The sequence below is a fragment of the Megalobrama amblycephala genome, linkage group LG14 (genome assembly GCF_018812025.1).
Source record: "Megalobrama amblycephala isolate DHTTF-2021 linkage group LG14, ASM1881202v1, whole genome shotgun sequence".
Classification (NCBI taxonomy): domain Eukaryota; kingdom Metazoa; phylum Chordata; class Actinopteri; order Cypriniformes; family Xenocyprididae; genus Megalobrama; species Megalobrama amblycephala.
This window is the reverse complement of record NC_063057.1, coordinates 12,649,981-12,665,863: the sequence shown is the minus strand read 5'-3', so window position 1 is coordinate 12,665,863 and position 15,883 is coordinate 12,649,981. Positions and strand designations below refer to the sequence as shown.

Below are 15,883 nucleotides of genomic sequence, written 5' to 3'. Positions count from 1 at the left end.
AACTTTAAGCCATTCTAGGTGACAAATGGCCACATTGTAAACTACAATGAAACACTACACAAAGTATACAGCAGAAACTATGCATGTGTTTAAAAATAATACTAAAAAATAATAAAATCTGATAGCAATTGTATCATAAATTGCACTTCTAAACAGCATTTTTTTCAGGTGTCAAACTAATGCACAACCCCCATACCTTTACTCTTTAATTGTGAAGTCGGACCATTCTATGAAAAATATGGTTGTTGTTATTACTCTAAAACAAGACTACAGCTGAGCGTTACGATTTGTGAAAGCTGTCTGTTTCACTTCCTTTTTGTATTATAGATGACTAGTTAAAAGATTGAGTGACTCAAGTGATCATTAAAACTCATTAACAAAAGTTGTTTACTTAGGTGGCAAAGCCTACATATCACCAAACGTTAGCTAGATGCGCTTAGCTGTTTTTGTTACAGCCACATGAGTGTACACTGACATAAGACGGTGAGGTTCGTCAACCACATTAAGTCAATGATCTCTTCATCAGCACCTGGTTAAACTGCATGCCAGGATCCTGAGCCAGGAAAAACAGGCTAATGAACTAGCAAAACATATCAGGCTCATTGCTTCAACATGTTGCAGTGTATCCTCGCTAATAAAAACAAATCGCACGGACTTGTACCTCTCCTTGTGATTCCCGTCTGTTGCGCTTCCTCTGTGTGTCGACCTGGGAGTAAAATCTCCTTAATAATCGCAGTCAGCAGCATTAGGAGCAGATGTTCTGTGTTCGTTTCGGTACGAGGCAAATGATTGTAATTAGGAGATGTAGAGGTAAGGGGCCGTTGCGCTCAGTGGAAGCCCAGTCGAGTTTGAGGAGGGTTGTTGTTGGGCTGGGTGGTCTTCAGCTCTCTACATGAGGCCCTTAAGACATTTTTCAGACCACCCCAATTATATGTTTTGTGGTTACAGGACTTTAAAATGTCTTCTCATTACTAGTAATGAATACACATATGGACAACATACTATACATTTACACATTAACAATGCTGGCTGTCAGACACAATCCCTGGTGGGCACTGCATGTACACCTTGTCTATGCAGTCGATTTGATTCCGATTTATATTTCTTTCACACTTTCACATGTCATTTCTCGATTACATTCCCCTCAATCTCTCTGTGTGAATTTTACTAATCTAGACTGATGTCACAAGGCAAAAGATAATCCTAAAAATAGGCTTAATTAAAAATTAGATTTCTTATATAACTGCAAAAACTGTATTTTGAGGTTAAATTGTACATGCCTTTTTGTCATTTTTGAACTTCTAAGAGTGTATATCTTCTGCAGGTAAGCCCACCTGTGTCTGGAGAGGTTAGCGTGACCTCTCCTTTTTTTTAAAGTGGAATGTATCAGTTAACAATATCAAATTAGGCAGGCAGGAAAGGGCACAGAGGCCAGTAATAAAACAGGGCCCATTATGAACTAAATGCATGCACACACGCAGCTGGATCCCTGCAGATGAGAAGCCAGACACGCTCTTCATATATCATCATTACTATAATCTTCTCTACATTATACTGTATACTTTTATAATGCAGTCACACCTAAATGCAATTACAGTATTTTAAAGTCTTGATTACAGTATTTTACAGTCAACACGGGTTCAGGTCAGGTTTCCAACCTGAATAGAGATAATCATTCATCCACAAGAGGACTCTTTTTAGCCCGCAGGACTCGCTCTTTCCAGTCTAGTGCGATACATATAATTTGTGTGGCAATCGTCTTGAATAATGTTGTTTTTACTGTACTACGGCATGAGAACTATCAATAATGGCTTATGTAACAATACGCTATAAATCCCCATGGGATTAGTATAGGAAGACGATGTTTTTTTTATTCCAAGACCTTTATATACTTGTTAATTGTTCGAAATGATGGCTGATGTCCAAAGGTTTTAAATTGGCTTGTGTGAAATCCTTTTAAAAAAGCTCTTTATCACACAACGTGTCTCTACACATTACAGCATGTCTGTAATGCCGGCTAATCTGAGCTTCTTTCCACTTGCAAACTATTCAGGAACATGACTACCGCCTTTTTATTAGGCTTTACAGCCCTGTGAAGGTGTCTTGCAAACATTCATTGCCGGGCTATAAAGATTTGGCACACATAAGTTTGCCGTTTTCTTTTATGGCCCTATGTCTCACACCATCTTGTGCCTTTTTACTCTTCCGTGACACAGAATATTAACAGAGCAGTGAGAAAAGCACTTGCAAAAGCATTGCTGATGGATGTGCTTTGACTGGCAGCAATGGGTGAGACTTTAATCACTTTAATCAGACTTCAATGTCTGTAAAGCAGTTTCCAGGTGTGAATCAAGTCAATTCAAATTCGGACTTCAGGAGTGAGTTCAGTGTGCTAAATGTGAATGGGCTGATAATGGGTGTGAATTAGGACTTTGTGACTGGAGGGAAAGTAAATGCTTGCTGATCTGCACTGTATGGAAAATGGTGAGGACAGCCATTGGAGACATCAATAAACTTGTGCATTTGAAATGGAGATGCTTAGGATTAAGTTTTGTGACTATGTTTTACTGATTATCTGAGATCATTTTTGCTTGATTCTTTTGTAAATTCTAAGGAAATGATTTTGATTTACCTTACTGTCATGTTTTTGTAATGTTTTAGACCACCTAAATGGCACAAATTTGTCAAGGAAATAAATGTATACCCATCTAATTTCAACATGCCCAGAGACGGAGAGCAGAAATTGCCTGAAAGTGGTTTTAAATACCTAGTTGCAACAGTTAAACTCATACCAATTGAAGGCATAAAAACTTTACACATTTTCTTACTTTGAAATATTGGAATTATTTTGGAAAATCTTGGAAAAACTTAAAAAAAAGATTGGTAACACAAAGCATTTATGTATAATGCATTTTAAAAGTATGATTATGCCTTGTAATGCACTGTATGGTTTCATGAAAAGTTTTTTAACTATAATACTTATCTAATCATTGAACACACCTTTAGAAAGTATAATGCATTAAAACACGAAAAAATATATATTTAAAAAAAAAAATCAGAACTGCAAATACAATAAGGAATTTTAACTTTGGTTACAATTATTTATGAAAAGACATATAATGCATACATTATTAATACCTCTATAATGCATTATACGTAAGGATTTTAAGTAAAGTGCTACTAAAAGGGTATACAAGCTAAAATAATTACCTCTAAAACACTGTTGAAACAATGAGGAATATAAAAATGCATATTTGAGTAAAGTTAAAGTTGAACTTATTTGTTGCTTTGACTTTGTCAGCGCACGATCCATGCTAGGAGCGGCCTTTGTAATGAATATTAATGACGTTATGTGACGTTCTCCCTAACTGATTTGTTTAAAAACAGATGTTAGTAGGTGTTCATCCCATTGCTAAATAAACCATTTAGCAGAAGCCACTGCTTGATCATCTTAAAGTCATCATTTTACATGGCTGACTACATTTCTGTTCCTAATGCAATTACATGACAAAAATGCTCAGACAGGAAAAATATGTCAGAGCGAGTCTGTGTCACTTCGCAGTTATGCCCTGAAAGAACATTCGATGCATCACCGCTTCCTCCTCCGTAATCCTCAGTGTTACTGAAATCAAAATGACTGATCTAAAGAAGTGGCATTCAAGAGACCGACTGAAGTTGTGAGGTGAAAACTGCGCTATATCAGAGACACTCTGATGTGTTGTCCTGACAGTGTGAATTAAAACACATACGGCGTGAGGCAATCACTGATTCAGTCGTTATCAAATCAATAGTGCAATCACCATCCTACAGAGGCAGTGATAAAAAAAATAACTATCAAAGCCTGAATGCAGAGAAAAGAGATCATTTTTTAATCCAAAACCCCTATCTTAGCATTCAACACTTTTTTTTTTACACAAACATGACCTTATTTGCTTACAAATGTTGGTTTTGCTGTAATTGGAGCAGCTGCGTGTGAGCAATTGTGCCATGTTCCATTAGTTTGATGCTTTGTCATTAACACGGGAAGGAAAGAGCGAATCTAAAGACTCGGAGAGATGACCAGAGGGAGCAGGGTGTGTGCGGGGGTCAGGGGTCACAAGAAAAAGCGTCATTAGTTAGGTAGCACTGACATGTGAATACAGCAAGGCAGCATCCATTCTTAAACACTTGTCAATTGGTGTGGCAATGAGGTGAAATATGCGTTATCGCTTATAATGGCTTGCCAGGGGAAGGTCGGCCCATTTTACAATGGGAAGAGGAGGATGTGAACCTTAGGTGTTTCGCAAGTAGCTTCCCTTTCCTTTAAGATAGCACAGAGGTAACTGTGCAGGGATTTGGGTAATAGACTGCAACTTAAGTTTTCTAAGGAAGCAGGAAGGGTTGTGCTCTCCCACCATTCACATACACTACAAACACATTGAAGAATCTGCTCCAGGAAATGATGGGAACAGTGTCTGCTAATTGCAGTTTCGTTCTGTCTATATCCGGACAAACTTTCGCAAGTTTGTCTGGATATAGACAGGACAAACTTGTCCTGTCTATAGGAAAACAGATAAGGACACATAGACAATGTATAATTTCTCTAGAAAAATAAAGGTTCTTATTACCAAGTTCTTCATCCGGTTTCTTATTTCGCTCTTACTAAGAAGAATCGCTATGGCATTTTCTGCCATTTCGATGGTGTTCCTGATAAACATCTTAAGCAGGGAAAAGGGTTTCTAACAAAGGTTATCTTGATAGTTAAGTGGTTCTTCATTTTCTGCCAAAATCCAAAGAGGAATCCATCTTGGTTTGCTTGTTCTCTCATAGCTATCTTATCTTGTAGTCTAAAATGACCTCTCAGATCTGGAAGACGCTCAAACTCAAGTTCTTCACGTGACTTGAAATTGAACTGGGATGATTTGGCAATTGTTCAGTCTAGCAATTTCACACTGGCTTAATTTGGCATTTCAACTGGATCGTGATAAAGTATCTATGACCAAACAGAGGTGCATGTGAAGAGGGTCCAGCTTTTGTGTTTTTGTGAGTATAATAACAAAAACAGCACATTTATCACAAGACGCTTTGGCCACAGTGGCATCTTGGAGCTCACGCTGCAATCCTTAGAATGAATAAATGTTAGTATTGATTATACTTGTTGACCATTATTCTTAAAGTTTTTTGAGAGAAGATGACTTCTCTGTGGTTTTTCCTTTGTGAGATTCCAGAATTGGAAAGGAATCAACACAATAAGGTCATTGTATTCAGCTGAAGTGTGGAGGTGAGAGATGGCTATTGGGGCCATCGTCACTGTCAACACACTGAGCTCAGTCTGAAGGAATGAAGAAGAGGGGGATATTGAGCTTATGGAAATGCCTTAGAACTTGTGAGAAGTGACTCACAAGTAGGGTTGGGAACCAACCCGCATTACCATTGTTGTCTGATAAGACTACCAGTGTAGTCTGATTCCCTACAGAATGACTCTGAGTCAGTTCTTTGTTTAATTAAAAGAACTGTTAAGGAACCAGAATCAGTCACCCTAAAGTTGAAATTGCCTAACAACGCCCCTTAGCTGTTATAAATTCACTGTAAACCATGGCTTCTTGAGGCTTATCGCTTTATTCTTTGATCATTTACTCACCCTTGTGTCATTCCAAACCTGTATGACTTACTTTCTTCTGCAGAACACAAAAGAAGATCATTTGAAGAATGTTTTTTGTCCGTATAATTAAAGTCATTGGGGGCCAATGTTGTGTTGGACCCAACGACATTCATTGTCAGGACAAAAACATTCTTCAAAATATCTTCTTTTGTGTTCTGCAGAAGAAAGATAGTCATTCAGATTTGGAATGACGTGAGGGTGAACGCCTCAATTTTGGACACAAATGCACAAGTATAAATTATTGTAACAAATGCTTACTTGAAATGCATGTACTGAGAGGTAATGTTATATGATTCATTATGCCATTCCAATATCTGATTGGAACCTCTAAGGTTAACATATTTCCTGAGCACAATCCGTTCTTCCTTGACACGCCAAATGTAGCTAAAACAACAGGAACTCTTGGCCATTGGTGGAAAACAACAAGCCCTTGATGCAACTTATGCAACATTCAATGCCGAATGAACTCCTCCAGGATGTACTTGACTTTGAATGTTTAGGGACAAAACAAATGGCTCTGTGGATTGAAGAGAGTTTGTTGTGGGATGTGGATAGCTCTCTTACAGCAGGAATGAGGATGAATGCTGTTTTGGGGTGGGGGAGGATTTCAGTTTGAAGTATAGGGGGAGGGCTTAAATGTGAAGGGGGCTGGCCAGGGGTTGGCTCTGACTACAAGGAGACATGCTACTTGGCACACACATCAATACATTCATTTAAATGTGTTCAGAAACACAGGACACAACTGAATTCTTACTGACTATCTAAGCTACAAACATTCAGGGGAATTTTGACTGAATTTACACGATTTCATTGTGGACATGCTTGCTAGACTTTTCCTCTCCAACTTGCACTAATTGGAGGCTTTTCCTGAGTGCTGCAGGATGCATTACACACAGGTAAGATGCTTCTCGAAATGCAATCAAGTTTAAACTAGTCTCACACTGTAAATATGAAACTCTAGACTTTGCAGTGAGTACAGTCACACAATCAGACTGATTGGGTGATAAGTGTTTGATGACAGATAGAAAGCAGCAGTTAAAATAACGTGTTATGATCATATGCAGTTTTGGCATCAGGGAGCCGAGATCAAAAAATGGGATGTGAGAGAGGATGTCAAGTGCACTTGGAATTAATCAGGCCCCATTTACACCTGATGTTAAAATTTATTTTGGTGGACAGCTCTGAGATCCAATAATTCATTGGTAGTTAGCCGGAACTGTAAAATTCAGGTATATTTGGGATGATTTTTTTCCCATTATCAACATGCAGTAACTAGGAACCCCTTTTTAATACTGCAGATGATCATTGATTTCAGTTTTCTTTGAAATTAGCTGAATTTAAGGGAAAGGATTTGACAAAATATTAAATGATTTGGAGGGTCCATAAGTAAAAGTTTAAAAATCAGTCAAAAAACTAATAGATTATGCATAAATCTGAATATTCTGGGATGTGTGCCATTCAGTATGATTACATGCAGGTATAATTGAGCTACAGAGGTTTTTAGCTTCATCTCAGTGGTCAAAAATACATGAAACAAAGGGTTACTTGAGGGAAGGAGGGAGGGAGGGAGGATGGGGGGGTATACAATTTCAGTCAGACCAAAGCATTTATATAACATTTTAGAAATACAAATTATTGCTTTAGTCCAACTGCAATTGAACTTTTAAAAGAAATGTAACTGTACATCTTTGGTGGTTATGGCCCTGGTCATATGATGAATATCATCACATCAGTGAAGGGCTACAGGTTTCATTCAGCTCTCTTTGGTCCCTACATTGCATGCATAAATGCTTGGCAAAATCGATGCTCTTAGCATGTCAAACTCACTTAGTTTACTTGACGTTTGCATTACAGAAAATGTTATATCACAGACCTGACAACAGAGGCACTGTGAAGCCCAGGTTTGTTGAATCTTAGCCTCAGGTGGAATGGTTGTAATCCAAACCTCAGTTAATCCACACACCAGTCTGTTTATTTCAAAAGTGTTTCATACGAGACACGGTAACTCCCGGTCAGCGCTGAGCGTTTACTCCCCTGTTTGAGGTGCCAGTCAGATCAGTGGCGTACATCTGGAGTGTGTTTACATTTCTCTACTGTTGTGACTTTTTAAAAATGACCTCTCTTCAAATGTCCTTTCCTCCTACATATGTTCCTTTGAAAACAGGGCAGGGTAGAACGGTTCTGTTTTTGTTTTTGCCACAAAGCCACATATTGTGTCTGTGCCAGAGAGTGACAAGGTGTAACGTGAGTGCTTGTGTATGTTGGCCCTGGAAGCCACAGCAGGCATTTCCTTCTATGCAAGAAAATTTTAAAGAAAGCTGGCAGAGAAAGTACCAAGGGTTTGATGTAAATGAATTTCACATATACAAACACAAATATATAATCATAAAATCCTAGTCAACTCTTATTCTCATTGCTTAGTTCAAAGGATCTAGTGCTGTATGGCCGTATCTGACCGTTCATTCTCATTCAGGTGTGGTAACTGAGTTGAGAGGTTACTAGGCACTGATGTGAGAAATTAATTTGCATTTTCATTTGACTGGGGTCATAGAAGGTGAACTGGATTGTGATTGAGGCAATCCAAATGACATTTTCCATTAAGAGAACAGGGAAAAGTGTTATCTGTAAGGTACCCCTATCAATGCATCTTTGTATTGCAAATCTATTATCTTTGCTTTGAAGCATATAAATACTCAGAATAGCAAGTATCTTACAACATGCACAAGACCAGAAACGTTCTAAACTTATACTGGGCAGTGAAGACCTAAGATAAAACATTCAATCTGTAATCTATCACATAATGGGCTAAGAGTGCACAGGACTTTCCCTGTGACTCGGGGCAAACCAAGAGAGGGATCATCAAGCTCCAACCTCATCCCAAACAAGGGCGTTCACACACTATATCGGACTCGTTTGCAATTCAAAACATTTGAATTAGGAGTGTTCTTTTCAACACCTAGGGACCAAAGGCATTTTATCTGACAGAAAATACTCTGAAGTGCTTAAGCATCAAGATAAAGAAGGCCTGGAGAAAGAGCCACGAGTGTTTAATCCTGCTTCGTGTACACATTGACATCTTATCTGCAAGCTTAAGGCTTGGCCTGAAAGGCAATACTCTGCTGACATTTCAAAGCAGTCCTCAACCTCCCCATCGTTTTATATATCTGGCAATTCTCAAGGCCCAGATAGATAAAGAAAACCCCACAACAGTATCAGCACTGGAAGTCATTCACCATCTCCATTTTCGGATGTTTTGAGAACATTCTTCCACAAAGCATAATGCATATTTCATAAAACAGATGCAGCTGTAAACTTTGGGTATAACCCAATTTAATCTTTAAAAACTAAAACCTCTTTTTATTATCTGAACAGTGCCCCCATCTGATGAGTCTTGAAACTGCATCAGGGATCTGGCCCATTACTCGGGCAGCGGACATGAACTCAAGGGGAGCAAAAGTGGCACTTGGGTTTCAGAGGAGTTCAACCTCTGATGACGACTCTGGATGCGCTCTGGAGGAGTACACATGGGTTCCTCCTGGACTACGACCTGAGCAGGTAAACCTTGAGCCTCATATCTCTTTATTTGCATAGTTTTCTCATCAAAGTTGAGGGCAGGCAGCCAGAACTACAAATAAAAAGCAATCTCATGTTATTGATAATTCTAATTGTCTGCAGTCTTTCCCTGACTCCACAGAAAGGGTCTTACTTAAAATTAGATTCTCAGCCAGTTTAGGTTTTTGATGTAAAATCTGCCAGTCAAGCTATTGCAGTGTGATGGCTGCCTTTACACTTGGGTATGAGATTTTCAAGAGGATCTGAGCTTCTGAACGTGAAGTTTAGGCAGTGCATGTATCCTCAGTGTTGCATCTACCCTAAAACAAAGCTACACATGACCTTGCAGGGGGCCAACAGCTCTTAATGAATCTATTCTTTGACATGTGCAAAGTCTGGCAAGCTTTCAAAGTGGAGACTGGACCCTCTCAACCTTGATATTGAGCACACATGTGACCTATAACTGACTGACAGTGTGTTGATGGGCCAGCTGAAAGTAGCTGAAAAATTGTAAAGGCCAGAACTACTAGTTAAAAAAAAAAAATACAGAGACCTGAAGTGAGTACTAGAAAAATTAGGGAGAAAAAAAAATATTTTCATGTTGAGAAGTCAAGGATTTTTCTTAGAAAAGAAATACCATGTTGAGGAACAAGAATTAGTGGTAATTGCTTTGAATCCTCCCTGCGGTGCACAAACTGTTGCAGGCATTTAATTTCCCCAAAGAGAGGAGTCTCTTAATGGCAAAGTCATTTATGGCAAAATGCTTAAACTACAGCCATGGTCTGTCATTAAAATGAATAGTATTATTTTCAAAAATATACCAAATGACATTTTAGTCATTGTTATTTTAAGTTAGCTATTGAATTAGATCAGGTTACCATATGGAACCTTATTGTAAAGTGTTACCATTTCAAAAATATTACCACTGTTAAGTGTGGTGCTCCTCAGTGTGTTGGCTTAAACTACCTGAACTATACTTGTGTGGTTCAAGCACTAGTCCCAACAAAACAGCCATTTAGATAACATACTTTCTTGCCCTGCTGTATGCAATAAGCAAACAGAACTGAGCCTGTGTCTAGGGGCTAGCTGGCACTTTCCTGACACATGCAATACACAAACACATGCAGACCCAACGAGGGTGGAGGTAGGACTAGAGTGAAAGAAGGTCTGGAGTGAAGTTGAATGTGTTTTTCCAACACCCACCTTCTCATTTTTCAAAACGTGAAGTGGGAGGCCTGTCATCCTCATGAAAGCTCTTCTCCCAGTTCTGTGAAAGGCACTGCAATGAGCTAAAAAAAAAAAAAAAAAAACTAACTTGAAGGCAAAAACATTCCTGAGGTTTATAGAGAATTTAGGGCAATTTGTATGACAGCTCTCCATATCAAATCCCACTCATATCCACATATACACCCAACCCCACTGTTACAGAAATAACAATCTGCCTTCATCTAGATAGTAACACTTAAACACAAGGAACATTCCAGCAGACATCTATCTTTGTGTCTTTAATGGCATACAGCCCCATAAATAGCCCTCAGGGTCGCCACTGACAGACCGCTGTTTAAACGCTTTGTCCCAGTCAATGATATACCCACTTCCCTCTTGTTGGGGGAGACAATCGGGAGAAGCCTGTATGACAGGTTGAATGATGTAGCACCAATTGAGGCTGGTGTCTCATTTCAGCTTTCAGCTGTTGAAAGCAAACCCTAATCCTCTCACTCTCTGTTTGCCTTCTTTCCCCATCAGGTTCAGATCTACTTTTCATGCCTGCCAGAGGAGAAGGTGCCATATGTCAACAGTCCTGGAGAAAAACACAGGATCAGACAACTTCTCTATCAGCTGCCACCACATGACAATGAGGTATGAGGAAAAAAAGTCAACAATGAAAGTGATAGAGATGACATTTATGCTGATAGAATACACAACAGTTTTACTAGAGGACTTTTATCTGCAAGATCATAAAGTTCATACAAATACCTCTTGAGTTAGTATAAGATGTTTTAGTGGTATCACAGAGGGACATCTTTCTCCTTTCCACTAGCAGCAATAAAATGTTCCTCTGTGATTTTTATGGTGCTTGCTGTAAGACCTAGAACTGTGTACTTTAGCAAATTCCTAGCATGACTGTGGGTTACAGATCTAAAAGGCTCTTCATGTGCGGCATCATTGTTTACCCCCTGCAGGGCCAAACAGAGCAAATTATTTGTCTTTTGTCATTTTGTATGAGTTCTACAAGTCTGTTGTAAACTCTGAGGTCGATTTGTGTACTTTTCAACTTAGCCCCAGAAAAGTGGGAAAAAGAAAGTCACAACTTTGGCATCAAGCCTCTGATAAAACTTGCTGCAGCTATTCATCTGTTCTTCATTTAGGCAAATAAACATTTTTTTTACCTTTGCTTTAACACAGATCCGATACTGCCAGTCCCTCAGTGATGAGGAGAGACGAGAACTCCACATGTTTAGCATTCAGAGGAAGAAAGAGGCACTCGGGAGGGGAACCCCAAAACTGCTTCCCAGAGCCCTGCAGCACATTTGTGAGCATGTATGTATAAATGCTCTTTTTCCCACCATCTGTAAAAATACTAGTCAAATCTAACTTGCAAATATCAAAGTCAAAGAGGCCACATTCAAACTCCTAAAGGTCATTATGTGAACGTCTTCAATGTATACGTATTTGAGAAAATTCTACACTTGGAAGATCTATAGTCATTTCTGTGACCATTAATTCTGGCCATATCAAATTTACTTACAGTCATGAAAATTAAGTTTCTGCTTCATGCTACATTCCCTTGGAAAGCAATGTTGACTAGTTATGGCAAATCAGACAACTTGGAAACATGCAAATGGTCCAATTATGGCCTAAAGACAACCAAAGCACAGAGAAAATTCATGGAAAAGATTAAGTATTACAACACACAATCTTTGGCCAAAGACCATCTCCTTCAGGGGCTGGAGTTAGCACATGAGAGCCAGTGCAGAGGGTTGTTTCCTGTTGAGAAGACTATAAACACAATCCAAAAAGTCTAGCATCATAATACCTCCGAAAAACAGATGTATTCCTTCACCACAAATTGCCACACACAACACTGCAGAGCAGTGCTAATCTCGGGTCTCTGGTTTCCGTTGCCGAAAAAATTTGTGGGACACTCAACACCCCTGTTTCCAAGGCCAACGGCCATGTAGTAATAATGGGAAGCAGCTGTGAAATGAATACTTTGGCAAAAGTACTTATAAAAAGACTCATGATCATGCATTTGGCCATGCTCAGCTGGTCTTTAGAAGACCATGTCAACAGAGATGGGGGTCCATTTTAATTAAAACTTAATGTCTTTGTTCCAAAGAAAAATGCTGAGTAAAATCCAATACAATGTAAGATGTCTTTGTATGACCAAAGCAGCCAGCCTTTGATTCTCATAAAATCTTACTTTAAATTGCAGTGCAAAGAGAACATCAAGGGTGGAGAGATGGCAGTGTTTGCTTCACGAGCAGGCCCCAGCCCGTGCTGGCACCCAGCATGCTTTACTTGCTCCACCTGTCATGAACTTCTGGTAGACCTCATCTATTTCTACCACAATGGCAAAATCTACTGCGGTAGACATCATGCAGAGCTTTTGAAGCCACGGTGTTCAGCTTGTGATGAGGTGAGGATATATATCCTTTTCTAAAGAGCCAATGCACAAAGAAAGAATTAGCCAAGAAGAACTTCTAATTTTGACTCTTTTCACAGATAATCTTTGCTGACGAGTGTACTGAAGCTGAGGGTCGTCACTGGCACATGAAACATTTCTCTTGCTTTGAGTGCGAGACTATTTTGGGAGGACAGAGGTACATCATGAAGGATGGCCGACCTTTCTGCTGTGGATGCTTTGAGTCACTGTATGCAGAGTACTGCGAGGCCTGTGGGGAGAATATTGGTGAGTTACCTCTGTAACAACTGAACTTGTATGGCAGGGATGTCCATTCCTGCTCCTGGCGGGCCACCTTCTTGCAGAGTTCAGATCCAATCCAGTCCAATATACCTGCGAGAAATTATCAAGACCTTGATTGGCTGGTTTAGGTTGGTTTAATTAGAGTTGGAGCAAATCTCTGCAGGAAGGTGGCCCTCCAGGAGCAGGATTGGACACCTCTGTTTTATGTATATCTGGTTGAAAAAGTACAGCATTTCTCACTTGTTGATTTACCTTTATTCAGGCGTCGACCATGCTCAAATGACATATGAGGGAGTACACTGGCATGCTACTGACAAATGCTTCTGTTGTGCCCAATGCAAAACCTCCCTGCTGGGCTGTCCCTTCCTTCCAAAAGAAGGCCGAATTTACTGCTCTAAGGACTGTAGCCTAGGTGAGGACGTCCATGCTTCTGACTCTTCAGATTCAGCCTTTCAGTCTGCTAGATCACGGGAGTCTAGGCGTAGCATACGAATGGGCAAGAGTAGTCGCCCTATAGAGCAGTGCCAGCAGACAAAACTCTATTCGGCAACAGATTGCAGGACCTCTAGTTTCTGTGGTGACAACACAGAGACCATGTGTCATCAGTTGGAGAGAATCAGCTTTGCAGAGGACAACTACTGGAGAGACCGGGATGAGCAGGAAGCCCCGGAGGACTGTGTGGAAGATTGGGCTGAGCATGAGGACTATATGACTCAGCTGCTCCTGAAATTTGGAGACCGTGGTCTCATCCACATGGAGGACACCAGGCCAGCTGAGCCATGGATGATGAAAGACTCTGAGGCCAACAGGACCAAACCAGAGATGAAGATCAGCAGCCACAATTTGTCAAGTAAGAAGCACCACACAGATATGTATTGGGCCCAGTCTCAGGATGGACTTGGAGACTCTGCCTATGGTAGTCACCCTGGCCCAGCCAGTGCTAGAAAGATTCAAGAGCTGGAGATGGATCAGGGAGCAGTGTCTGGATTCTGGTCTGAGCCTAGGCAATGGTATGAAGACTCACTGGAGTGCATTACAAGTGAACTCCGGAAGGCAGAACACAACATTGGAGATTCTATGGATTCTCTTGCTCTCTCAAATATTACAGGTAGGCCATGCATCAGAGCCATGTATTTCTTGTTCCTTCTTAAATTAATTTTAATTACTCATAACATGTCTTTAATTTCTCAGGAGCTTCAGTGGATGGAGAGAGCAAAGACAGACAGACCATCTACACCCTCCAAAACATGAAAGAGCAGGAGAGAGAGACAGAAGAGTGTGATAACATTAGTAACATGGGCACACTTAACTCCTCAATGCTCCACAGAAGTGCTAATTCATTAAGGAGTTTGAACTCTGAGCTGGACCGTGAGGATACACTGGAGCAAGGAGAGAGAGAAGGCGAGGAAGAAGAGGACAGAATTCCACCTTATTTTGGAGAGGAACTACCCTCTCCACTGCATCTTCCAGTGCTGAGAAGGACCAAGTCTCAATCTCAGACCCAATCCAGACCTCAGCAAGTGAAGTTCTCTGATGATGTTATGGATAAAGGATATTATGGTGGGCTAGGCTTGAGGCAACCACCAATGAGTGAAAGGACTCGCAGACGGACCTATCACATGGAGGAGGAAACACAGAGACGTCCTGCTAACAGACATCACCACAAACGCAGACAGGGCCGGAAAACGCGTTCAGAAAATGCCTTGCACCTGCCTTCCAAAAATCGGGGTAAATTGCATGTTGTGCCTCAGGTAATTGGCTCAAGCATACCAGAGCCCAGGAACGGTATTCTTCTAAATCACTCAGCACATAGTCAGCACCCTTATCATCAAACCACATCAGACTTTGTTCAGCAGGGCATGGTCCCAAAGGACTACTTCCAAGACTTTTGCGATGATGATGATGATGAAGATGACTGGTGTTCGACATGCTCCTCTTCATCTTCAGAGTCTGAGGAGGAGGGATTCTTTCTTGGCCAGCCAATTCCGAAGCCCCGTTCCCAAAGCTTTCATTATTATACAGAGGACTATCCGACTCGCGTGACCGCTTTAACACCTCCTTACGGCTCACGGACCAAACTGAAAAAGAAAGGTCACAAGGGCAAAAACTGCATAATTTCTTAGACTTAAGACTAAAAGCATGCCTTTGTTGCAGCTGGAATATAAACATGACTGATCCTAAAGAAGCTGGAAAACGAAATGTTTTCTTGAGATTTAAGTTGTCTTTACAAGTGCAGAGTGTCAGTTGTGTTGTATGAACAATGAAAGCAACATGTAATATTTCCTTGTACATTGTATAGCAAAAACATTATTCCCAAAAGCAAAATTACTGAGTAGCATGTAGACTAACAATAATTATTTAATAGTGCAAGCAATGTATATTTGTTAAATTAAGATTGGAGTACTGATATTTTTATATCCAAATATGTTAAATGATTAAATTACAATTCCTGTCCTCAGAAAAAGCTTTTAAGATTATTAATGAACAAAACAGAGGTCTGCCATTTTATTGACCAGGGGTTTGCAAATGCAAAGTATATATGCACTATTCATGTTTAATGGTCTCGATATGTTACTCTGCAGGTGTAATAACTGTACCCTTAAACATTTCTGTCCACAATTTGCTTATGCGCTTAAACAGTGTTGGGGTAATCTTCCCTCTACTATGTACGTTTCACCACTGGTAACCATACTATCCCTTTTTAACATTAAGATGTCAATAAAATAATTCAAGAGAGATTTAATACATTCCCTTGCAACTTG

The 15,883-nt window shown here is 40.0% G+C and overlaps 1 protein-coding gene across 2 annotated transcripts in view; it reads left to right on the top strand.

The window, feature by feature from the left end:
• prickle1b (prickle homolog 1b) overlaps positions 1–15,864 on the top strand; it is a 23,848-nt gene extending 7,984 nt beyond the window's left edge. Inside the window, exons 1-8 of one of the 2 annotated variants that reach the window (XM_048157427.1) lie at positions 6,287–6,537; positions 9,014–9,196; positions 10,940–11,053; positions 11,600–11,734; positions 12,630–12,833; positions 12,920–13,106; positions 13,384–14,229; positions 14,313–15,864. In XM_048157427.1, coding sequence (XP_048013384.1) covers positions 6,523–6,537; positions 9,014–9,196; positions 10,940–11,053; positions 11,600–11,734; positions 12,630–12,833; positions 12,920–13,106; positions 13,384–14,229; positions 14,313–15,244 — 2,616 coding nt within the window. In that variant the 5' untranslated portion in view covers positions 6,287–6,522 and the 3' untranslated portion in view covers positions 15,245–15,864. Of the gene's footprint in view, positions 1–6,286; positions 6,538–9,013; positions 9,197–10,939; positions 11,054–11,599; positions 11,735–12,629; positions 12,834–12,919; positions 13,107–13,383; positions 14,230–14,312 lie in introns of those variants that run through there. The other variant, XM_048157428.1, reaches the window with a different exon arrangement.
• The last annotated feature ends 19 nt before the right edge of the window (positions 15,865–15,883 follow it).